Source organism: Cololabis saira, chromosome 13 (genome assembly GCF_033807715.1).
Source record: "Cololabis saira isolate AMF1-May2022 chromosome 13, fColSai1.1, whole genome shotgun sequence".
Lineage (NCBI taxonomy): Eukaryota > Metazoa > Chordata > Actinopteri > Beloniformes > Belonidae > Cololabis > Cololabis saira.
Window position 1 is genome coordinate 30,022,078 of NC_084599.1, and position 24,199 is coordinate 30,046,276.

At 38.3% G+C, this 24,199-nt stretch overlaps 2 protein-coding genes across 7 annotated transcripts; one reads left to right on the forward strand and one right to left on the reverse strand.

The window, feature by feature from the left end:
* The first annotated feature begins 1,559 nt into the window (after positions 1-1,559).
* On the forward strand, positions 1,560-16,275 carry fxr1 (FMR1 autosomal homolog 1). 6 transcript variants are annotated; one of them, XM_061738615.1, is made up of 18 exons: positions 1,560-1,637; positions 6,191-6,243; positions 6,384-6,477; positions 6,583-6,654; positions 6,765-6,913; positions 7,125-7,218; positions 7,423-7,539; positions 8,924-9,094; positions 9,607-9,685; positions 10,102-10,211; positions 10,373-10,480; positions 12,041-12,263; positions 12,434-12,527; positions 12,674-12,795; positions 12,910-13,116; positions 13,371-13,448; positions 14,069-14,151; positions 14,352-16,275. In XM_061738615.1, exons 1-18 carry the CDS (start codon positions 1,587-1,589, stop codon positions 14,541-14,543), a joined length of 2,097 nt encoding a protein of 698 aa, XP_061594599.1. In that variant the 5' UTR covers positions 1,560-1,586; the 3' UTR covers positions 14,544-16,275. The 6 variants fall into 6 exon arrangements, with proteins under 6 accessions (XP_061594599.1, XP_061594601.1, XP_061594600.1 ...); XM_061738617.1 differs by having other exon boundaries at positions 10,373-10,465; XM_061738616.1 differs by having other exon boundaries at positions 10,379-10,480.
* Positions 16,276-17,180: 905 nt separating this feature from the next.
* On the reverse strand, positions 17,181-22,043 carry dnajc19 (DnaJ (Hsp40) homolog, subfamily C, member 19). The gene is made up of 6 exons (XM_061738622.1): positions 21,928-22,043; positions 21,549-21,600; positions 19,271-19,344; positions 19,083-19,162; positions 18,877-18,947; positions 17,181-17,362 (listed from the first exon to the last, which is right to left on the reverse strand). The coding sequence occupies exons 1-6, from the start codon at positions 21,928-21,930 to the stop codon at positions 17,292-17,294; spliced, it is 351 nt and encodes a 116-aa protein (XP_061594606.1). The 5' UTR covers positions 21,931-22,043; the 3' UTR covers positions 17,181-17,291.
* Between the last annotated feature and the right edge of the window lie 2,156 nt (positions 22,044-24,199).

The following is a 24,199-nucleotide window of genomic DNA, read 5'->3' on the forward strand; positions in this document are numbered from 1 at the left end:
AAAGTCAAACTTCAGAGGCATGTTATCATTTATCCTAACCTTTATTGGAATGTACATCCAAGTTTAGTTGCAGGAATCTGAGGGAACGGATGTAAGAACAAAACTGGACAAGAACATCTGTGCCACAACCACAACCAAATTCACTCAATCCGGATGGAGCAATTTAACTGGATAGTTTTTTTTTAAAGGCCGAAATGAAATAGAGTAACAAGGCTGTTTTTTAAAATGTAAGGAGTAAAAAGTACAGATAATTGCGTGAAAATGTAAGGAGTAAAAGTAAAAAGTCGTCTGAAAAATAATTACTCCAGTGAAGTATAGATAACCAAAATTTCTACTTAAGTAAGGTAACAAAGTATTTGTACTTCGTTACTTGACTCTGTATATTAAAATCTCGATATTTCCGCCCAGCCCTGCATACACCAACACCAGCAAACCATATGCTCAGCGTGGGATGGCTCCTGGTAGCCGACAGAGTACAGTTTCTTGCATTGATTTTGGTGTACACAAGATACATTACACCTCCAAAATACCCTTGTACTTGTCTAAATACTTTCAAAATGTAAAAGATGTTCACCACCATAACACTAGAGGCAGCTCCACAAATCACTTTCAGCCCAGGGTTAACTCCAAGAAAGGTTCAAATTCGTTTGCATCCTATACTACCAACATGTGGAATTCCTTACGGACAGCCATAAAAGAGAGCAAATCCCTAATCTCCTTCAAGTCTGCCCTAAAAAGCCACCTACAGGAGGCTGCTACTCGTAACTGGGAATAATCAAAGCCTGTACTGCACATCCCGCTGTTCCTTCTGATTATTGTTTCTTGTTTTTGTTTTTGTTTTTTTGTTTTGTTTTCTGCTTTTGTTTTGTATTACCTAGCTTATTCTATTTGTCTCATCACCTTTTTAGTCTCTCTCGGTGCAAAATAACAGTAATTCCCCCCTTTTCTTTTTTTTTACAATCTTCCCTACAAAGTACTGCTTCTTACCTGTATGATCAGCTCCCGATCAGGTCTCGATCAGCTCCCGATCAGCTCCCGATCAGCTCCCGATCAGCTCCCGATCAGCTCTCGATCAGCTCCCGATCAGCTCCCGATCAGCTCCCGATCAGCTCTCGACCGGTGTTGTGCCAAAAAGTGATTGCCTGCCAGAATCTGATTTCTTCTGATTTCTGGCCGCGGGAGCGCGCACAGCAGCCCGTTGAGCGATAGCACTAAAACGTCAGATTTTCAGATTATGAAGCTCAAGAATGAGATCAAGTCGTATTTAGGCAGAAACAACTTTTCATTAACTGTATTTGGCCTTCAATCAATTTTTGGCAGGTGAAAATGCCTATTTTGTGTTGTAATGGCCCTTTAAAAGAGTTAAAAGCAATCATGTGAGCTCTAGTGTTTATATTATGAAGCTCAAGAATGAGATCAAATCATATTTAGGTAGAAACAACCTTTCATTAATTGTATTTGGCCTTCAATCAATTTTTGGCACGACACCGGGTCCCGATCACCTCCCGATCAGCTCCCGATCCCCTCCCGACCAGGTCCGATGCTTAAGGAACACCTGTCGTCCCAGCATCCTTTGCGTGTCCAATATGGAAGAACTGGCGGTGGAGGTCCGTGGCTCTAACGGCGCTTATTACAAGGTAAATAGCGGGTTATAAACACAGTTTTGCGCATAATACTTCGTGGAAATAAAACGCGTATGAGTCTAAGTGTCGGAGAATGCGACTACATGCTCCAAACCTGCTCTGAATCCACCGAGCTGCTTGTTGTGAGCGTGAGTTAGCCACCGTTAGCAGGCTAATGCTAACGCTGGCTGCGACTCTTCGATCAGCGTTTGTTTTTCGGAGAAATGTGTCAAACTCCAAACACTACATTGACTTCTAAAACACAATTATGAACTGAAATTAACGCTGTTTGTTGATTATATTGTGTTTTTGTGGCGGCTTCTCGTAGCTTAAAGTTAAAGCTAAAGCCTGAATTATGGTTGTGTTAAATCGACGCAGACCTTACGCCGTAGGGCTACGGCGTAGGGTACGCGGCGACGCGCACCGTACGGTGCTACGCTACGCCGTAGGCTCTGCGTTGGTGTAACGCGGAACCATAAATTAGCCTGAACTCGCCACTAGTCAAACTGTTTATTTATGCTCCTATGTTACTTAAGTCTTGCCACCGCTTTTGAGGTTACATACATGATTTGGTTATGTAGTTAGTTTTTACGTGTGGTGTTTTTAGACAGCTTTGCGCGGACTGACGTGTCTATTATAACACAGCTGATCATGCCACAGCTATCTGTACTATGTTAGTGCGAGCCAGCTGCTGCTTGTCACTCCTGGACCAGATAACATGTCAGAGCAGGGTGGCACATATCGCACACTTAACATCTATTTATAGTCCTGCAACTGAAAGTGATATTTAAATCTTTCTCTCCTCTCTTCTTTCCTCAATTCCTCTCCTTTCCTCTTACCTTGGCATTTCTTGTTTCACTCAACTGTTCAGCTTACATTGATTGTTATTATTATTATTATTATTATTATTATTATTACATTTTAGGGCTGCAGCTATCGAATATTTTAGTAATCGAATATTCTACTGAAAATTCCATTGATTAATCGAGTAATCGGATAAAACATTTTTGTTTAGTTAAAGAGCAATTATAAATATACTTAAGATGTTAGATGTTAATTGACATCACTAAAACTAAATTATATAATACAATAGGTTCATGGCTGTGCATTTAAAAACCCTGAACTTACACCAGTTGACCAAATTCACTGCCTTCACTCAAAAAACTAAGGATCATACCAAGAAATTTTCTTATTTCTAACCTAAAAATGCCATAACACCTGATATCACACATAACTTAAAAGGTTAGGTTTTTTTCCCACGTGTTTCAATTGAACTTTCATTTGTGTCAAGCAAATTTTAAGTTCTAGTTACGTTTTAAGTTAGAGTTTTGGCAGTGTTCAAAATAAAATTATGAGCCCTGCTGTATTGAAGCACATTAGGCACCAGTGCTGCTTGTTTTATCCATGAATGACTACAGAGATAAAATGAAATGAAAATTACCCAGTTAGCTTTATTACGTTTTTATTTTTCTGACATTTTCTGCCTTTTCTTTTAGTTAAAACTGTAGTGGGAACAGAGGTTTATATACCGGGTAAAGGCTGATTTATGGTTCCGCGTTACAACAACGCAGAATGGTGCGCGTCGCTGCGTACCCTACGGCGTAGGCTACGGCGTAGGCTATGAGGATACGAGGATTTGAGCTGGTGAAATTAAACGAAAAAAAAAAAGAAATGAAACGATTCCTCGAGGCAGAGAAAATTCCTCGATAATTTTTTGTAATCGAATTACTCAAATTATTCGAGGAATCGTTTCAGCCCTACATTTCATAATGTAACCGTTTTCAATGTCAGGTTCAAAGATCACACTAATTTACTTTTTCTTAAGGCCTCTGCGTTAAAATTTTTTGATTTGGTAAAATTGAAAACTGCACTAATTATGTATAAAGCTAAAAACTATCTTCTTCCAAGTTTAATTCAAAAATTATTTCATGACAGGGAAGGTTGTAAAAGGTATGACTTAAGAGGAAAACTTAAATTGCAACAACAAAGTGTAAGTTCAACTCTTAAAAGTATGTGTGTTTCTGTTGGAGGGGTTATTCTGTGGAACAGTTTAGAAGATGGAATTAAACTTAGTCAAAGTGTCGGTCAATTTAAAAGCAAGTACAGAAAAGCAGTCTTTGAAATGTATAAAAGGGAAGGGGAGATAAACTGATGTAAAGAAATGATTGAGGGGAAGAGGGGCTTAAGGGAGTAACTTTGTGTTGTGGTTGTCTTTGTTATTGTGTTGGTGGGGGATGGAAATTAATAAGCTTTGCTTCTGCCATCCCCTTTTCAAACAGTGTTTGTTTTGTTTTGTTATAGTGTCTGTTGTTGGTATTGTTGTTTGTTCTGTTCAATGGTGTCCTGTAACTTTCTGTTCTTGTTTTGTAGTACGAGAGTTGTGGTTTTGTTGGTTTGAAATAAATAAAATGATTGATTGATTGATTGAACCTCATTGCTTTCCACTGTCTACTCAAAGGTGGTTTTATGAATGAGATTTCTGACTGTCCGACTGAGTCTTGAATTGTTGAGTTATGTGAATGTGCTCTTTGGGTGTATTGTTACATTGCTGAAATTTCTGTCACACAAGATGCTCACATAACTTTGATAAAAAGCTCTGTGGTCTGTCTTAGAAAGGAGGTTTCACAAACCACTTTAAGTTTTTAATTTCAATGCTGGTGGCATTGCAAGGCAAGTTTATTTGTATAGCACAATTCAACACAAGGTAATTCCAAGGGCTTTAGATCAACATTAAAAGCGGGAAGACACAATTAAACAGTAAATAACAAATACAATGATAAGAAAAGAGGTAAAATAATAAAAAGGTAAGGCAAGAATTTAATTTAAGAGTACGCTTCAGTAAACTGTAATGTTTTTTGCCCTGATTTAAAGGAGCTGCCAGTTTTGAAAATCCATGTATGATTGGTAGAATGTTGCCCATAAAGTTAGAATAAAACATTTTTTCTTACAACTGCTCATGAAATGATTGCAATACAAAGAGGAATGTTTCTAAAAACACAATTATTCTAACGCTATGGGCTACAGTAAAGATAAATACAAAAGAGAAGCTGAGCTTTCCTCCAGATTTCATATAAAATCATTTTGGATACGCACAATCCGGCTGGGATTTGTCTTTTGATGTGATTCAGTTTAATTTTAGTTAGAAAATATTTCAAGTACAGTGGTATTTTTATTTCTCTCTGATATGACGGTAAAATCCCAAAGACTGCATTGTAACTCGTGGGAATATGCTTTAGTCTGATCAAATGTGGGTAAAAAATTATATTTATTCACCAAATGAAAAAGAATACTGACAAATTGTCATGTTTGAGAAGCTGTAACCAGATTGTTTTGCACGCTTGCTTGTTAAGCAACTATCAATTGTGAAACCAAATTGTAACTAATCGTTTCAGTTATACACAAGGCTTTAAATCTTATATTAGAAATGCATTTAATTTTATTTTGTAATGAATTCATGTAATTAACATCTTATGGGGGGAAAAAAGAAGTCCCACGTCAACCCTGTGGTCAGATATTGAGATGTTGGGGGTTGATGGTTCCATTGAAATGTTTTCAATGGGCGTGACTCTCCTATTTGTGTAACCATATCTTGTCCTAAATGACTTCTTTTCAAAATAATAAAAAAAAGAACTCGACTTTGAAGAAAATGAACAAAAACATCTTGCCATTGTGGCTACCACTGTTGCGAAAATAGACAACAGAGGATGAAGATCTCAGATGATCATAATTATTCAGACGCAAAGCCCTTCTGTAATGCATAATAATTAAGTAGGGTTAAAGCACAACTACATAGCATTATTTAGGCCAAAAACAGCTGGAAAATACATTGTGCTGAGTTTAGATTGACTGGCTACATTACATCCATTGCTGCCAGAGATGTGCGAATATCCCTTTGTGAAAGCGTTAAAATGTTTCTGAAATATTTTGCAGTTTTTTTGAGTTTGACACATTTCCATTAAAGGCTTTTCTTTGCGATATTTAGGTTTGGTGCAAAGATAGTGGTAATGGAAAAGTGACTAGTGTAGCCCAAAAGACCCTGGAGAGACAAAAGTTATGTTGATATTGATATATCTTCCACTTTTTTTTTACCAGCACATCCAATTCATCCTTCCATTCCAAAACTGAGCTTTTTCTGTGTTTTAATTCTGACCTTTTTTTATCTGTGTATACAGTCCTTTGCACTCTTTCTACCTTTTGTCTTTGGATTGTCTTGTTCTTCCATTGGTTGATCATTGATATTTTGAGAACTCTGACGAGAAAATGCACATGTGAAACAAACCAGGAATCCACTCTGTCGAAGACATCTCTACTGGGCGTAATGGAGAAATTCACCAATGAAAAATGTAATAAATAAACAAACCTTATCTAGGTTCCACATCTTATTTACTATGGGTTTCTCATCCTCCCCTTCTACACAGACTCCAATCTACCACATATATATAGTACATAAAGTCAAATGGGTATCAAACTACCAGCCTTCTTAATAAAAGACAGGCACTGTACCATGCCTGCCCCAAAATAATATGGTGTAACTTTATTTTAGTAATCTGTTTGTGTCTGTCCTGCAGGGTCTTGTCAAAGATATCCACGATGACTCTCTCACCATTGCCTTTGAAAACAAGTAAGCCTCTGTTTTCACTGTTTATCTTATATTTCAGTTTAGGGCAAAGGTGAATGTGTAACATGTCATATTCAAAATTGCAAGGTAAATAAGATTTAATTTGTTTTAGCAAGCTATGACACTGGGATCTAATATTTCAGTTGGCAGCCAGAACGCCAGGTGCCCTTTGTTGATGTCAGATTGCCGCCACCTGCTGATGTCAAGAAGGAAATCGGGGAGGGTGAGGAGGTGGAGGTGAGACAAGCACATGTTGTCTATTTTTTTTTTTCCTTTGTCTTTATCCATCTTATTCCTCTTTTCTTATGTGCCTGTCTGTGCTTCTTATTTAACTTCTAACAGATCTTCTCCAGAGCCAATGAGCAGGAGCCTTGTGGTTGGTGGTTAGCTAAAGTCCGCATGATGAAGGGAGATGTATGTATAGTTTATTTATTATGAATTTATATCATACATAATGTTCAGTTAGTGTACAAAATTAATGAATTTAATGTGTTTGCACTCACTAATTCTGTTTGTATTTCCAGTTCTACGTGATTGAGTACGCGGCCTGTGATGCCACCTACAACGAGATAGTTACCTTTGAGCGTCTGCGTCCGGTCAACACCAACAAGGCCGTCACTAAGAACTCTTTTCACAAGTGCGCTGTTCCTATTCCTCAGGATTTACAAGAAGTGTATGTATAAGACTAATAATATCTATATAAGAAATGAACACCAACACAAGTAATTCTCTTTAGTGATGATGATACAATTGTTAATTGTATATGTTGTATTTTGCCTATGTTTAAGTTTAAGGTTCTTGAGCCAATTAGCCGTCAGATTTAGAGGTTAACAATTTGTGTCCATTAGAAAGTAAAAAATAATGTGATTTTCCCAATATTAAAGGTGCCAGAGTGAGAATGCGCACAAAGACTTCAAGAAAGCCGTGGGAGCTTGTCGAATTTCATTCTGCCCTGAGACCAGTCAGCTCCTGATCGTGGTAATGAAAACTCACTTTAATCTTTGGTGACATTTGAATATCCATAATATCTACAGTATGCTACTGTGTGGTAAACCCTTTTCCTACTCCATTTGTTTACAAAGTGGATGGTATTCTACTCTGTATAGCTAGCATCAACAAAAGGAGCTGATTTGCATATTTGAATAATTATTTTTCTCTTGCTGTTTTCTTATGTGTGTCAAGTCCACCAATGAGACAACAGTGAAGCGCGTGTCTTTGCTGAGTGATATGCACCTGAGGAGCCTCAGAACCAAGCTGCTTCTAATATCACGCAACCAGGAGGCCACAAAACACCTGGAGGTCAGTTGATAACAAGACAAGCCATATTCTTGTAGTTACCTAAAGGTTACCAAGTATACACTATGTTGTACCAAGGCAGTGCATGTAGTCTGCATTATTAGTATTTTAAAAGGTCAGTTATTCACCATGTTGACATGAGGAGCAGTTAATACCAACTGATGTGCATAATATACATACACACAATACTACTGTAAGTTACTTCATACATTTATTCAGGGGGTCAAAGTATTGGTTATTTTACCAAAAACACAACTAATAATTTTTTTATGAAAATAAAATAATATGAAATATTTTTTCTTGTGATGAAGCATCTGTGAGATTTGTAGTGTACTCAAATTATAATGGTGCTAAATTTAATCAGTGCTTATCTGACAACATTTGCAAAGGGGGTACGCTTCAGGTAAAATGTAAAACGTAAATGTTTAATGATTGCGATCTAAGTGCTTCAACTCTAGACTACTTTTTGAAATCCATCCATCCATCCATCCATCCATCCATCCATCCATCCATCCATCCATCCATCCATCCATCCATCCATCCATCCATCCATCCATCCATCCATCCATCCATCCATCCATCCATCCATCCATCCATCCATCCATCCATCCATCCATCCATCCATCCATCCATCCATCCATCCATCATGGGGTCTGTCTATCGCAGTTCATTGCCAGTGAAAGGCAGGGCTACATCCTGGACAAGTCGCATGTCCCTTTTTGAAAACCTTTTGAAAATGAATTAAAAAAACTATAATAATATTTTTTAGAGGTAATGCATAAATGATGTGTTTTATTTAAATCATTTATTAGTTATTGAATATTACTCTGGCAAGGATTGCTTGAAGTTTTCCAGTATTCCAATAAAGGCCGGCAGTGGTAACAGGTGGTTTGTTTGATGAATGCACTTCTGCCCCTTGATTGTTTTAAATGATATGTCCTTTATTTCTATCAAAATTATAAACAAAACAATAACCAAATCTATCCTACAACTTAATGAAAACAAAAGTTAACTTAATCTGATATTACAAGTCTAAAGAAGAGAACAAAAAATTATTTTACAAAAACCTCCTGTCATCACACCGGACATTTGACAGACAAAAGAAAAACTCCATCACGCCCCCCCGGTGTGTTCTTAACCATTTAAATAAATGGGAAGGTGTAAAAGTTACCAAACAAAAATTCAACATACAGTAAATGGCCACAACACTCCTCATTGACTCCGTCATACTTGAAAATTTCACTGGCTGCTTTTTTGTAACAAATGCCGACCGATCAAAATATAAATAAACATCTAGAATTTAAGATGAAAAGGTTCAACCAAATCTAAAGTGAGTATGAATGAATATTATATTCACAAGTTTGATAATCATGTTGTCTTTGTTTAGACCTCTAGGCAGCTGGTATCATCCTTCCAGGAGGAATTCACAGTGAGACTGGATCTGATGGGTCTGGCCATCGGCAGCCACGGTAGCAACATCCAGCAGGCACGGAAAGTTCCTGGTGTCACTGCCATCGAGTTGGATGAGGAGACGGGCACATTCAGGATTTATGGGGAGGTAAGTTTAAAAAAAAAAAAAAAAAAGTCAGTCCATTTTATTCTTATGGGTGAATGTGTGCACACGGGAAGAAGCTCCACAGATGGTTGAACTGAAGGACTACAAGAAATATCTCCTACTCCTTCAGGCTATATAAGATTTGAAATAAAAGATATTAACCCAAACTGAGTTTAGGAAATTCCCAGTTTTCATATAACTCTTAAGTGGCAGTACAATAAAAAGGCCTCTGTTGATAAAGAGTGTTTTCTGTTTAACAGCATCAGTTATACTTTGCAGATTTGTTAGGTGGAAATAAATTGACACATTTCTATAAAAACAATAATATCGAGAAATAGTGTGTACTTCTCTTCACATTCCTTTTGTGTATGCTATTTTCAGTGACAGCTCTTTGTGATTATATGAAGCTTTGTATTCTAACTACATGTTGAACATCCAGAACTGAACATGCAGAGTTGAATAATCGAAGACGTTAGTTCAATGTGTGTAAGTGTTTGTTTTTTTTTGTTTTTCAGACGGCTGAGGCTGTAAAGAAGGCCCGGAACTTTTTGGAGTTTCTGGAGGATTCTGTCCAGGTGCCCAGGAACCTTGTTGGTTTGTATAAAAAACATTATTCTCGAATAATTGTTGTAACATAATGACATTTATATTTAGTATTTATGTTATTATAACTTCAAACTAAAAGTCCAAAAACATCTGTAGGTTAATTTGGTCATTCAAAATTGTCCATAGGTGGTAATGGTTGCGTGCGTACGTGTGTGTGTGTGCGTGTGTTTCCCCGGGGTTGCATCAGGAAAGACATCGGATGTAAAACCTTTGCCATATCGATGTGCTGACCCGCTGTGGCGACCCCTCCTCTTAGAGGGAATAAGCTGAAATGGTAGTGAGAGAGAGCTTTCATACAAAACAAAAAGAGAGAGTTGCAGTGATTTATTTCAGCTCTGAAGTGCACACATTTTGACTTCAATTACTTTTGGTCACCACCTTCTGTCTCTGTGTTCTGTCTCTAGGCAAAGTGATCGGTAAGAATGGAAAAGTCATCCAGGAGATTGTGGATAAGTCCGGTGTGGTAAGGGTCAGGATTGAAGGAGACAATGACAACAAGCAGCCCAGACAAGAAGTAAGCCTGCTAATGCGACGTGCTCACAGCTTCTCGTAAAGTTGCCCTCAAAGAATTCATTAATGTCAAAATATGTGCTGGTCTTTTCTGATTATTTACACATTGTCAGTAGATTTAACCATCCCATACTAACATGCATTTTTTGTTTTTGCGATTTGTTGACACAGGGAATGGTCCCTTTCACCTTTGTTGGTACTAAGGAGAGTATTAGCAACGTTCAGGTCTTATTGGAGTACCATATCTCTTACCTGAATGTAAGGCTTCAAAATGTGTGTAAAGTTGGAGAAACGATTTTTGTGTGCCTGTGTGAGTGCGAGTGTGATCAATGTTTGTCATTGCTGGCCAGTTGCTTTCTTCAGCTGAATTCCAGTTTCAGTTTAGAGCTTGATCAGACCAACTTTAAATGCTTGTGTTATCTCAACACTGTTGCATGTACAAGGCTTTACTGACACCACTCTGCTAGCAGCATGCAAATAACGCATCATAAGCATTGCTAAACCAACAGGGTTGAAGGTAGGGGAGAACATTAAACATGTTTCTGTGAGAACGTATATTTTGGTGTCTACCAACACAAGAACTCTGATATAGCAGCCTTTCAATTGTTGATGGCCTCCGAGGCTGTGACTGATAACCGGATCAACTGTCTGTGGCTTAACTGCAAACAAGGGAAATGTAAGTATTTTCAGAATAAAATGGACAGTGAAGTATTTTTTCATCAGTTTGGTCATTAGTATGGGAGGTTGAGTTGCCATTTGTGTTGCTATTATCACTCGGCTCAGGTAACTACTGTATGTTTTTAGTAGTCCTTCAAAAGGTTTTGATTATCATTTTTTGTCCAAATTCAAATTTGTTTGAAGGCGGTACAATGATTTCAAAAGAAACACACTCTTCAGAAGAAGGGTAGGTGGTGGTGGTCTGAAGTAGTGGGTCAGTCCACCCCTCAAAACAAGACTGTTATAACCAGAGTTGTAAGTGCTTCTTCCTCAGGGAGGATGAGACATAATAATTATTTATATATTTATATTTATATAGCATCTATTGCAACATAAGTTGTCTCTATGTGCTATGTGAGACCCCTGAGCAATTATTACATAAACATAAAGAATGGCAGGTAAAAAAAACTCTCCTAGTGGGAGAAAAACCTTAAGCCAAACAGATGCAAAGAAAACTCCTGTTTAGGAGTGAAGAAACCTTGAGCAGGACCTGGTCTGGGCAGAGCAGGAAAAGAGAGAACAGACAGAGAGAATGAAGAACAGAGAAAGGAGAGATGCAGACACAATGGTTAGCAGAGACACAATGGCACAAAAAGAAAAATGAATATAACAGAATGGAAATGCATGTTGTAACAGCACAGACTCATGCATACTATGTCATGGCAAATGTTGGCCGTAGTCAGAGCAGTGGTCCAGCAGAATAATAGTGTTATTTTGTTTATTTATTGATTTTTTTTTTTAACATATATGTATGCATGACATTATGCATTTAATAGTTTCGTGTCCTGTGCTGTTTGCATGTTTTGTGTTGTGTTGGTGCTCTGTGTTTGTTTTGCATTTTGTGTGTGAAGGATATGATGGAGCTTCTTGCAGAGGGCCAGCAGCTAGAGGAAGAGCTGAGGCAGTATGTGGATTATGCACAGGGAAGCAGCCTAGCAAGATTCAAAATAAACAGCAGAAAGCGCTCTGGATGTGATATAGATGTGTGTATGATGACTGTGCATGTGTATCCTGTGATGACCCTAAAGAAAAAACAAAAAGAAATCACACATTTTCTTCTGCCATCTGTCATATTTTTCCTCTTGATTCTCACTGGTTTCCATGTCCCCGCTTTAGGAAGTTGAGCAGCTTCGTCTGGAGCGGATGCATATTGATGACCAGTTGCGTCAGATCACCCAGGGTCACCGGCCGGACAGGGAGAGAGGAGAGAGGGGGGATAGAGGAGGGGGACAAAATACAGACAACAGTGCTAATTCCTCCTCAACCTCCGTACATGGCAGCCGCTCCTACAACAGTCGAGGTCGTGGGCGCAGAGGCCATGGTTACAGTACTGGATATGGTAAATGTCTTTAAAATCAGACAAGATCAACTGACTTGTTTCAAGTCCTATCCGACTGTGCCACACGCACAAAAATTCAAAAGGAAATAGAGCAGGAGTTGAAATATGTGGTGTTTCCTTGCTTACTTGGCTACTATTTCTCTCTTTTTTTTGTGTGCGCTTGGATTCAGGCACCAACTCGGAGCATTCAAATGCTTCTGAAACTGATTCTGAACGGCGTGATGAGCTCAGTGATTGGTCCCTGGCTGGAGAGGATCAGGACAGGTAAACTTTGTTTCATAGTCTGCAAAGATGTTGAGTTTTTAAGGAAGCAGCTACTTTGTCTTTCCAGTTTTTTTTTTTTTTTTAATTCAATAGCTGTGATAAGCTGCTCTGTGTAAACTGTTCAGTGGATTTTGTTGTACTTGCAGGGAGAGGGAGAGAGGTTCTCGACCACAAAGAGATGGCCGCAGGAGACCAGGACCTGGCAGAGGTAGAGGAGGGCCTGGAGGGAGGGGCAGAGGAGGAAGAGGAGGATACAGCAACTATTCTGGTAAAATGCACTTTTTTTTGTGCCACTTGGAGAAGAACAGAGGCACGAGTGACTCTAGACAGAACCTTCTCATCTATCCTGCTGGTTGTGAATTGGATTGTAACTCTTCACCAGGCCCCCGGGATCATGATGACAACAACCCCTACGGAGCCTTGGAGACAAACACGGAGACAGACCAGACAGCTGATACGGATGCTAGTGAGTCCGTCTTGCCTGCAAACCGCCGTCGAAGGTCTCGACGACGCCGGACGGATGAGGACACAACGCTGATGGACGGGATGAGTGAATCTGACAATGCTTCAATGAGTGAAAATGGAATAGGTATGGAAATCAAATGGTTTGAGGTGTTTTTTGCAAGACTTTGACATTTAGGCACACAAACGCAAACATTTATCACAGATGTAAACTATTTTTGTTTGACAAAACTGTACTGAAAAAGATAGAACCTGCTATTTGTAGCTGTCAGAGCTGTGCAGCAGCATTTCCTGTTGTAAACACAAAAGGAGTTTGTGCAGTGCAATAACAGAGGATTTAAGGCCTCTTTCCTTCTCCCCGTGATCACCTAACGTCCCTAGACGACTCAGAAGCTAAACCTCAACGTCGCAATCGTAGCCGCCGTCGCCGCATCCGCCTGCCTGAAGAAAGGCAGCCAGGTAACCATGGCAACTGTCAGTGTGCCCTTCCCTGGCCATTAATGTTACTGGCATAATTAAAACAAGGGTGCTGTTGCCTCATGCTCGTTTGACATCAGCAATATTCTAAAGCTTTGACTTTTTTCTCACCATTTTTGGTTTCTAAACATGTTTTACACATGGCTTGTAGACAGTAATGGAAGTTTTATCTTCCTTTTCTTGCTTTTTTTCATGGATAAAGTTTCTTATTTACTAATTATTTAGCTGTATTGTTTTTGTGGTGTGAAGTTGTCACTGACATGAGCTGCAGTGTAATTTTGCTAAACCTCACCATAAATCATTTTTTTGTCATCTTATTGAGGCTAAAATGATCAAAAATTGCCTGCCAGAGTGGTTGCAGTTTTCTCTGGAGACTGGCCACGCTTTTTGCAGTTAATCATCTTGTTCGTGGTTGTGAAAATACATCACATTCCAAGTGCCACTTTTGTCTGTGTTCTACTAATTTGCATGAGTTGAAATCCTAATGAAGTTCTCGCCATTTTAGGACAATTTTGCTTGACATGACCCTGAGCCGCTACTGACACTACTGATACTCCTGTTGTGCATAATTTAAAGATTGGTTTTCTGTGTTATTTGTGCAGTGACTGTGGCGGACTACATATCCAGGGCTGAATCTCAGAGCAGACAGATGGCCGCCAAGGCCACTAAGAAGAGCAAGGATGTGGTCAGTACTCGCATGCTTTAACTTTACATTTCTTTTACGGTTATTGTATCTGGCTGTGACATGTTAAACTAGGATTTTATAATATCTTGATATTGTTGGTTATTTTGTTTGTTTCTCCTGACTTAGTAGGGGATTTTGTTTAACTGGCTCAGCAATACAATCTGTCCTTTGCCCTTAATTGTGCCCCTCTCTGTGTTCAGAGCCAGGTGGACGTTATTACCGAGCACAGCCCTCAGTCTGTCCCAGCGTCTACCAACGGTTCTAACAACGGCGTTTCCGACAGCGTAGACGACAAACCCACAGAAACCCCCGGGTCTCCCGCTGAGAGACCTGCCAATGTCTCCTACGAGGAGGACTCAGACCCGAAACCTGCTGTCAATGGACTCTCCTAGTCAGACACAAGCAAAGGAAATGGTTTCAAATATTTGAACTTTTTTGGCTGCGTTTGTTAAAAATCTCCATTTCTGTGGAGCAGCCTCGTAAGTTGATCTTGACTTTTAAACACAAGCACTCTTCTTTTTGTACTTAAATATTTGAAACCTACTCTGCTGCACAACATGTAGAGTTCTGAAACCTTAACCTCCCCTTTACATGTTTACCTGTACAACTATTCATTTTACTACAGTTCTTTTTCTTTTTACAATAGTTCTTCCTGTATGAGCTTGCCAAAGATAGTCAAACACTTACAGACATGTACGTAAACTGTACTTTTCAATCCACTCTTCACCAAGACGTCGGGGAGAGGCTGGACTAAATACAGTATTTTAAAAATGCAGACAGGGATTCCACTCAAACCCATACTGTGATATGAATGCAGCAGTTCTTTTTTATTAGTCAATATAGTATATCTCAGCAAAGTTGTAAAACAACATTTGGCCTTCATCAGGATGACTTCCAAGTTGCTTACACAATTTTTTTTTTTTTTTTTTTAGGATTTTTTGTGCATTTTAAATATTTTGTAAATTAAATGTTCTGCATGAGTGGCACCACAGTGCAGAAAGGTTTGCTGGAAACCCAAGTATAATTGACATACAAGTGATCAGCTGTTGTGCCTTGAGAGTAGATTCAACATGTTGCTGCCTGGGCTCTGCACACCACCTGAAATAACTTCACCTTTCTTTGTAACCGGTTTGCCCTCACCTGCCACAGTTAAAGTAGATAAAGTGTTATAAGGCTCTCTTTTAGAGCTCTAGGCAGGTGAAGGCAAATGGCCCAAATGCCCTAAAAGTATTTCAGAGCCATTTTTTCAAATCAGGTGTGTCTGCTCTTAATGTTATTGGGTGGGGAATCACATTGTCCTTTATATATACATATATCTGTTGAGGAGTTTGACTTTAGCTGCTTCTTGTTTTTCAATATGCAACCACTTTGGTCATAGAGGAAATGTTATTATAGCGTATCTGGAAAGGAAATAAGATTTGTTTTGTTTGCACTGAAGCATAACCGTTTGTCTGTTGAAGCTGATCGTAGTTGAGTCTGAATACTGGCCCGTTACTGTTTAGTGCTGGACAGAGATGTAGCCATCCGTGCTAGGGTTTCCTGGAAACATCTCAGTTACTAAACTTTGGACAGTTTCGTCTTGTATAGCAAAGGATCATGGGGGCTTTTTCTTTTTCACCAGAAGTCCAATCGAAATGAACTTTAATTTAGAATACGTTTGATCTGGTTTTTAGGTTATGCCCACTTTTACATGTCCTCAGTTGTAAAAATCCTGGAGAAAACAGGATTTCTGCTGCTGAAATGTTTCCAGAAAACCCCGTTGCGGTGACGATGATGTCATTTTCATGGTTCTTCCACACTGGCTGGCTGGAAACTGGTCACGACTGTTCCTTTAAGGAAGGAAATTTATTTGGATTATTTATTTTTAAAAAAGTGTACAGTATTTAAAAGAAAAAAAACACCTTTTTTTGTGTTCACACTATAACGTGATATCCAGAAGTTCTCTTAAGACAATTGACAAGTTGGACTACTGAGAGTTCTGACATCCCAAGTGTTTTTGTTGGGTTAACTACAGTGTAAGTTTATTTTATTTTTTTAAGGATTGTCTGGTTGGTTGATGTGCAATATGTTTTGTATGCAGGTAGTTTTAAATAAACTTGATCTTCTACATAGATCTAAAGCCCAGCGTGGTCTGGTTCACTTTTGACCTCAGTAGTTGTACAGATGTGCAGAATTTTGGAGGTTCTCCTAAACCAGTGGTTCCCAAACCCTTTTTTGATGGGCACCCCTTTGGTTTATATGAACATTTTGCTCTCCCCAAGGCACACACACCTCATAAACTACCACCTCTTTTCAATAAAACAACAAACAGCGTTTGCAGTGTAATTATTTCAAGTGTAACTGTTTTTATGGTGTAACTATTCTTTCCTGTGAGTGTAATGAGAGTAACGGTTTTCTTTTTCACTGTGTGACAATATTCAACATGGCTATCAATACGTTTTTCAAAAAATGCCTCCCAGTGCAAAATGCGTTTTAAAACATGAACTCCCAAACACCTGTCCATTATGCTCAGGCGGTTTTTAGTCTCTTGGAGCCCTAGACAAGAGTTCACAGCGAGGCCCTCCAACTCCAGTTCCTCCAACAGGATAGAAAAGCCTTAACCTCGGCCAGTTAGCGCTGGTGAAAAAAGCTGGACTTGACCACTGAACTAATGTGTATTAAAAGGTACTGTTGATGTCTAGTTTTACACCGAGGCTTGTTGCTGTAAGTTTAATGTTTGCTTAAAAAGCCCAATTCAACATGCACCTTAAAGCCACTACTAGGCCCAAATAACACATTTAGTAATAGACAAAAGGCTCTGACGAGATCAAAGTTAAATGTAAGAATTGGTTTTGTTGACATTTACAGAGTGTAAATGTCCAAATGCTGACAAGCACCCAACATAAAAACTGACAGCATAATTCACCTTTTCCCCAGTATGTGTGTATATTTATTCGTGTTGAAATGATATTAATTTAATAACCTGTGACTTTATAAAAAAGGCATATAGAACTGATGCAATTAAATAAAAAAAACATTTGCATTCCCAGTTTGAGCAGATCGACTTTATTTGAGAAGTTACGAAACTCAAGTGCTCCCTAAAGTCAGTCAGTGCAACAGCATGAACAAGAGCAGCGTGAAATCCCTTGTTTCTTCAAATGTTATTTCTTCACTTGGCCATCCATTAGGTCCTTGGCTTCGTTGATTTTTGCCGCTAAATAGGGGGATCCACCTACGACACAGAGTAATGCACAATGCTGAGGTTGAGGGCACTTTGAATAGTATGTTTCAGTAGAGTTAATACATCTTTCATACCAGCAAACCTTTAGTTTTGAAAAACATTTAACTGCCAGTTACTCCCTGACAGACACCTGTGATCCTGCAGAAATACTGATGGGAATTCTTCCTGCTGGAGTGATTCAAACATCAGCTTTTTATGATACCATAAGGACCGCTCTTATTTTGTTGTTTTGTCCAAGTTTGATCATTTTGATTTATTTATTCATTGTTTATTTTATGTGGACATCACAATTACATTGGACAGACCATGTACAGTTTTGAGTGTTTTAGTGCATGTGATAATTCACAACACTAATCCACTGCCGGCTTTTAAATTAATAAAGAGAGAAAGAAAATACAGTGTACAATGACATTACAACAGTAAAAGAGGCAGTTTTTTCCAGATTAAATACATAAACTACAAAGCAAAGGTAATATAGTTAAGCAATAAACCAATTAAAGCTAAGCACGTGAGCACTGTTTTGATTTTAGCCATTGAGTCCTTTGTTCAAACCATTACTGTTGGTCGCTAATTTTAAATTAATGTGTACAGAGTTCCAATGGTTTGCCTCCTTTACAGAAAAAGCAGACTGGCAGAATTAAGTCTTGTGCCTTGGGAAAGCTTTTGTTTGGTCTGTTTATAATGAATTTATTTTCTCTTTGCACCTTAGTGAAGATTAATAATAAACTTTCTACAGGATAATGATATAACTGCCACCTTTTACAAGAACTCAGAGACTGTTCCCCAAAGTTTGTGGTGAGACTTGTCAATAAATATGTATGTCATTAAAAAGTTGATAAATCAACAAAACGGAATGGTCTAAGACTTTTGCACAGTTTTGTATATATAGACAGAGTGACTAAGAGGTGATAGTTGTTAATGTTACCCAATAGCAGGTAATAGTATTAGCAGAACAGAAATGGCCGGCTGGATTTGTAATCGTTGCAGTTTGTCGTGTTAAGCATGTTCACACTCTGGCTCAGACATACAAGTATTTAAGGTGTTGAGGTATTTACAGCAAAACTTCGCCATGATAATGTGTTGAAAACTAACAAGAGTTTGCATGTTTGACTGGAAATGAAAGTCATGCGCATTCGTCACCCATAAACAATCATAAAACCCTTGTACCACATCTGTTTATTCTCAGGAAGAGCTTGTGATACTTAGCTTGTCTTTGTTTCTTTTGGAGTTATGCTGTAAAATGCTGCTCTAGAGGTACTAGAGACGGAAGAGCAACATAATATGACCACTTCAACCATATCTGGTAGAAACGACAATTTTACAGGAAAGTAATATATGGAAGTTTAATGTAATGGTTTGAGTTATATTTTAAATAAATCAAGTAAGAGCGTTTCACATGGTACATTTGTATTTACTATTCAATGATTTTCAGGGTTTTTTTTTTCTGAATTTTCAACATTTAGAAGCAAGACAACTTATGGAGACATGTTGAAGCCTCCACTTACCTCTATCTGGATGGTTAAGGATCATCAGTTTTCTGTGAGCTTCTCTGATTTTATTTTTGTTGGCTGTGGGACTGGTAGAAAGAAATTTAGTACAAGTGAGTGAATTATTGTTATAATTACCAGTGATAATAAAATTATTGTCGTAAGGTGAGACAAACAACAGTATAATGTGCAGCATAAACTTTAATCTATTAAACTCTGCATACCTGACACCTAGAACCAGGGTAGCTTCCCTCTTTGACATCTTTGGTTCAAATCCACCTTTGTAGTAGCCTCCTCCAAAAGCCTGCAATAAAACGCACAGGTGAATGGAGGTGGCACGATAAAAGAAGAAAAACCAGCTCATTGAACGTTGTGTCCATTACATCTTTTGTGAGCATGCTCTCCCTCTTACCGTCTTGGGGAAACTCTGAAGAGCCTGTTTCACTTGAGGCTCCATGTGCTTCATGGCCTGCATGGCGTAACGACCTGGTAGATGAAAAGACGGCGTAGTCGGACTGTCACTACCAAACTTTTCCTCGTCAATAAATCAGCAGATTATTTTATAAATTCCATGTTTTATCAAAGATACTGTGACAACTTTCATCCAAAGTTAATATTCTTACAAATACAACTCACTAGATAGCTCGCTTCACATAACTATGACTAAAATCCTCCATATAAACTGCTTGAAAAATGGTGGGCACTTCCAAAATAAAACTTGATTGATGATTTGTTGAGCCTACCTGTCTATTAAAGTTACCTAACTAGAGAAACCACGCACTGAATAGGAACAACCAATGCTGATTATTGTAACCTATAAACTTGCCACTCAGTACCTGTAAAATACGAACACAAGTCTGCGTTTCAACCACAAAGAGACTTGGAGCCTGACTAAATGGATTGTCGCATGTTTGTGACCTTGTGAATCTACAAAGTAACCCCCTGCTTTCTCACAAGAAATACAACTTCATTATTTTTTTTTAAAGGAATGTGTCATTTCCAGGACCTTTTTTTTTTTTTTTAAACACAACAGATCCCTAATGACATTGGCTTTATGTTAAGTGTAACCATTCTGCTACAGAAAAAATGTAGGGCCGATCAGCCTCCCTGATGTTACTTCATGATGGAGAAATATCTTTCTGTATTTCTCAGCATTAAATCTAAAACTCAATTTGCAGAAATGCCTTAACTTGCAAGGAACCTTAATACCTCACTGCTACCTGCAGTTACTCATTATTTGATCGCTCTGCAGTCCTTTGACAAACTAAGTTCCTTCAAATTTTTTACATCTCATTGCAGGGCACCTGCTGACATTTTTCTGCATCTCAGTTTCTCTGTTTTCATTTACAGCTGAGTCACTCAGGCGTTCTGCCTGCAACTCTCCACTGAAAATAATATCGCTGCTGAAGATCTTGTGGTTTGAGAAAGGAATAAGTATATAACATATTTCTTATCTGCTGCACTAAATTTCCTTCCATGGAGTTTGTGGTCTTCAACGTTGTCCGTTTCTTTGTGTTTCGTTGCAGCACACCTGTGACATGAAAACTGTCTTCCACAATCTCATCTTAGTAGAAGAGATTGGCTGTTTCTCAGCCAGTTTTAAGTCTCATAAACAGCTGTTTCTGTTTCAGATAATGGAGGTGTTTCAACCTAAATATGAAGTTGATGGTCATCAGCACCATGTTTGGTATAAATTATTAATAATACACCCGACTACAATCCACAGATCCCTTACTTTGTGCAAGTATGATTATGAGTATTTTTTTCTATTTTGAAGGAAAAGGGTGGTCACAAGGGTGGTAGTCTAGTGGCTACAGAGGTGGGCTTCGGTCTGGAGAACCCGGTTTAAGCCCCGGAATGGCAACCATGGTGTGTGTCTCACTCATGGCGCCTGAGATCTCTGGGGGGGGTGCGAAACTTTGTCTGCTTTGAGGATATGCAGTTGTAAAAATTATATTTGTGCATGTTAAATAAATAATAATAACACACCTAATGGAATACTGTAATCCAAGTCTGTATAAACCCATGCAGTATTTTAAAATTACCAAAATATATTTCCAAGTTATTTAGCAGGATAAAAACTTAATAACTTATTATTATATCATTATTCAACATTGAATGATACTACTACTCTGACAGGTTGTTAAACGAAAAATGTTAAAAATGTTTGCGCTCATATTAAAAGAGACATTTTTCAGAAATTATTTTATGTCCTTGCAATTATTTTCTGTGCGTACTTTATACATTGGTGACACAAAATGAAGGTGAGAAAGACAAAGTCATATGTACACAGGGTAAACCAAAGAGAAATGTATCACAAAAACATAATTAATGTCCATTTTTTCAATTAAAGATTTGTAACGAATCACTTTACTCTTTTGGTGCCAGTACGTACGGGTCAGGGGGCCCGGCTGGTTTTAGACACAAGTAGGGGGGGCTCCAAGGAAAAAGGGTTGGGAACCACTGTGCTAAATGACAGTAATAGTAGTGGTGGTAGTAGTAATTATTGATATGATTTGGATTTTTCCTCAATTTGCCTGCTTTGCACATTTATGCACCCCCCTCTTATAGTTATGTGTGATAGTTATCTTGCATTCAGACTTGAAAGAGCCCCTCGCTGAAATCCTTCTGTGTATGTCATAGTAAACCATTTCAGAAATATTCTTTTATTGATAATGACCCCTACTGACCTGCAAACCCAGCAGCTGCCAGACCCAGTCCCACTGCCACCATGGAGCTTGCCTGCAGAAATGAATGGGGGAAAAAACAAGACGGTATTATAACGACATAGCTTTCAGCATAAATGCTTTGCGTTGTCATAACCGTGCTTCTACGTGTAATTCAAAAAGCTGCTGGTGTTTATCACAGAAGCACCGATGAGCTGGTTGGTTAAAGTATGATTTAAATTGTGTGCCAGGTCTGATCCTGCTGTTCTGACTCACGGTAGGAAAGCTAACGTTAGCTTAGCCTTTTAAATGATCAATATCGACATGTTTGGAAGCCCCACGAGCACGGGGCCGATTTCAAACTGTCATCACATATACTAATAAATAATATTTTTAGACGTACCATGTCTCGATGTTATGGTCCTCTTCTGTAAAAGATCAACATAACTTTTGACCTCTCATGTTTTTGAAGCTTGAGTGTCCATGTGTTTATGCCGGAAAATGAGGACAGGTGTCGTAAACCCACTGGAGCCCCGCCCCCTGCCCCCAGACAGCCAATCAAAGCTGTCTGTATGTAGCCACGCCCCTTACGTCACTCAAGCGGACCCATCCTCCCACAGATCTCCATGACGGCAAGATAATGGTATTTATGGAAGTAAGTCAAATTAAGTTGTTAATTAAGTCATGGTGTGGTAGTTTTAAACCAAACAGCCCGGTTATGACAGGGAAATAAGCGTGTCCTGAGCTTATTTATCTTCAAAGTAAATGTGTTTAGTACTAGTTTTATTTTAAGGCTTAAATCAGGGGTTACATGACTGTCTCAAGCCAGGCCCAATCAGGATTAGGTTTGCTGTTTAAAAAACAGTCTTACAACAAGACGACTTAAACATATTTTCTTTTCTTAAAAAAAACCCCAGAAAAACTAAATACTTTGGTGAATTTGCCTCTGTATTTAACTATTGATAATAGATGTAAATATGGCACCATTGCAAAGGTGTAAATATGCTGGTTTATCTTCATCAGGCAGAAACATGTTTTTTCTCCACTCCTTGGTCATTTTTCATTTCAAACCTATGATTTACCCTCAAAACTTTTAGGAAATATCTTGCCATCTGGTACTAGTAACAAAACCGAAATGCATTGTTGGACATGTAATTATGCTTCATTTATATGTCTGAAATTGTAAATAATTGTTTTATAAGTAGATGATTGTTTTTGCATGTTCTGCAAAAATAAAAAAAATACTTAAGCCTTAAGCTAAACCAAGATGCAAAATACATTTCTATACATAGTCGTCTTTAATTTTCAATTTTGTTTGGTGGTTTTAGAAGACTTTTTTAAATATGATTTTCATGGGTGCTATTATTACAAGTTGGGAACATTTTAACAAGTGATGATAACTTTGGTTCTCTTTCTCTCTTTGGGTCTGTTCCAGTTGGTTTACCAAATATGTACTGCATGCTCTTCTTTGTCTTTACCAGTAACAGAGCCCTTGTCTAATCTTAGACATTTTCTTAGGCTTTATTAAAAAATGTTGTTGACCTGAAACACCAACTTTTAGCCATCATTTTACAGTGGCTGTTCATTTATTCAAATTAACATTTTAGAGATAAGTAATAATTACTGCCAAGAAGAAATTATCTTTGAAAGTTTTAGTCTGCATTTGCTAAGAGGTTATTTGACCGACCCACAAACCATTTGAGCTGTCTCAGGTTTGAATTGCGCCTTCTCCACTCAGCGTTTTTCATAACTATCCATAGATGTACAGCAGAAATAAGATTAGAGCTCATAGAGGGTTGTTTAAGAACAGTCCAAAGTTTCTTCTTCTTCTGTTTTTCTATCTGTCATCCTTAGGTACTTTTAGCTCTGTGTTTTGCACCATTGTCTTGATGGAGAACCCGGGACCTCTCAGGATGAGCTTGCTGACGCTAGGCAGTATGTTTCACTCCAGGAGGCCTTGAAAGTATCGAGATTATATTGTGGCCTGCACAGATTCAAATACTCCTGCGCCAGATGCAACATCCCCAAATCATAACTGAGGGTATTCTTCCAAAAATGCATGGCTTGTCAACATGTAGTTTAGCAAATTCAAATTGGTCTTTTTTCTCTTTTAATCTTCTAGTCCTAATCTTTCATTGATCTCGTTCAAAATTGTACAGATGATGCAGTGAGAGGGATGTAATTTGACCACTAAGTTTATCTTGAATATGTTTGTTTTTAGCTATTTTCCTTGGCTTTTTATTTACCATCCACAATATCCTTCTCATCAATATGTTTTGGCGACCGCATAATTCTTGTTTGTGTTCCTGTGGTTTTAACAGGAACACAAACCTACTTAGAGGTGGTGTATACAGTAGCAGGAGTGTCAAATTTCAGTCCTTGAGGGCCGCTGTCCTGCATGTTTTAGACTAGTGTTTCCCAACCCTGGTCTTTGGGGCAGAATGTCCTGCGTGTTTTATGTTTCCCTGCTTCAGCACACCCTGATACAAAAAAGGTTTGTATCATCCGCAAATAAAATACAATTTAGTTTACAGGAAACATTGCAAATATCATTAATATACAGTATAATACTGAGCCTTGTGGTACCCCACATGTCACCATCCTTTGCTCAGACTTTTCATTATTTATCTGAACGTATTGATAATGGTCTTCTAAATAATTTTGATCCATGCCTC

Bases quoted from the DNA above. Each gene is read 5' to 3' on its own strand.
- fxr1 (XM_061738615.1), top strand. From the start codon at position 1,587: ATGGAAGAACTGGCGGTGGAGGTCCGTGGCTCTAACGGCGCTTATTAC. The intron at 1,638-6,190 runs GTAAATAGCGGG...TCTGTCCTGCAG, and splicing joins CTAACGGCGCTTATTACAAG to GGTCTTGTCAAAGATATCCA. The intron at 12,528-12,673 runs GTAAACTTTGTT...TTGTACTTGCAG, and splicing joins GCTGGAGAGGATCAGGACAG to GGAGAGGGAGAGAGGTTCTC.
- dnajc19 (XM_061738622.1), bottom strand. The intron at 19,345-21,548 runs GTCAGTAGGGGT...TTCATCTACCAG, and splicing joins GGCAGCTGCTGGGTTTGCAG to GTCGTTACGCCATGCAGGCC. The intron at 19,163-19,270 runs GTAAGAGGGAGA...GTTTTATTGCAG, and splicing joins TTCAGAGTTTCCCCAAGACG to GCTTTTGGAGGAGGCTACTA.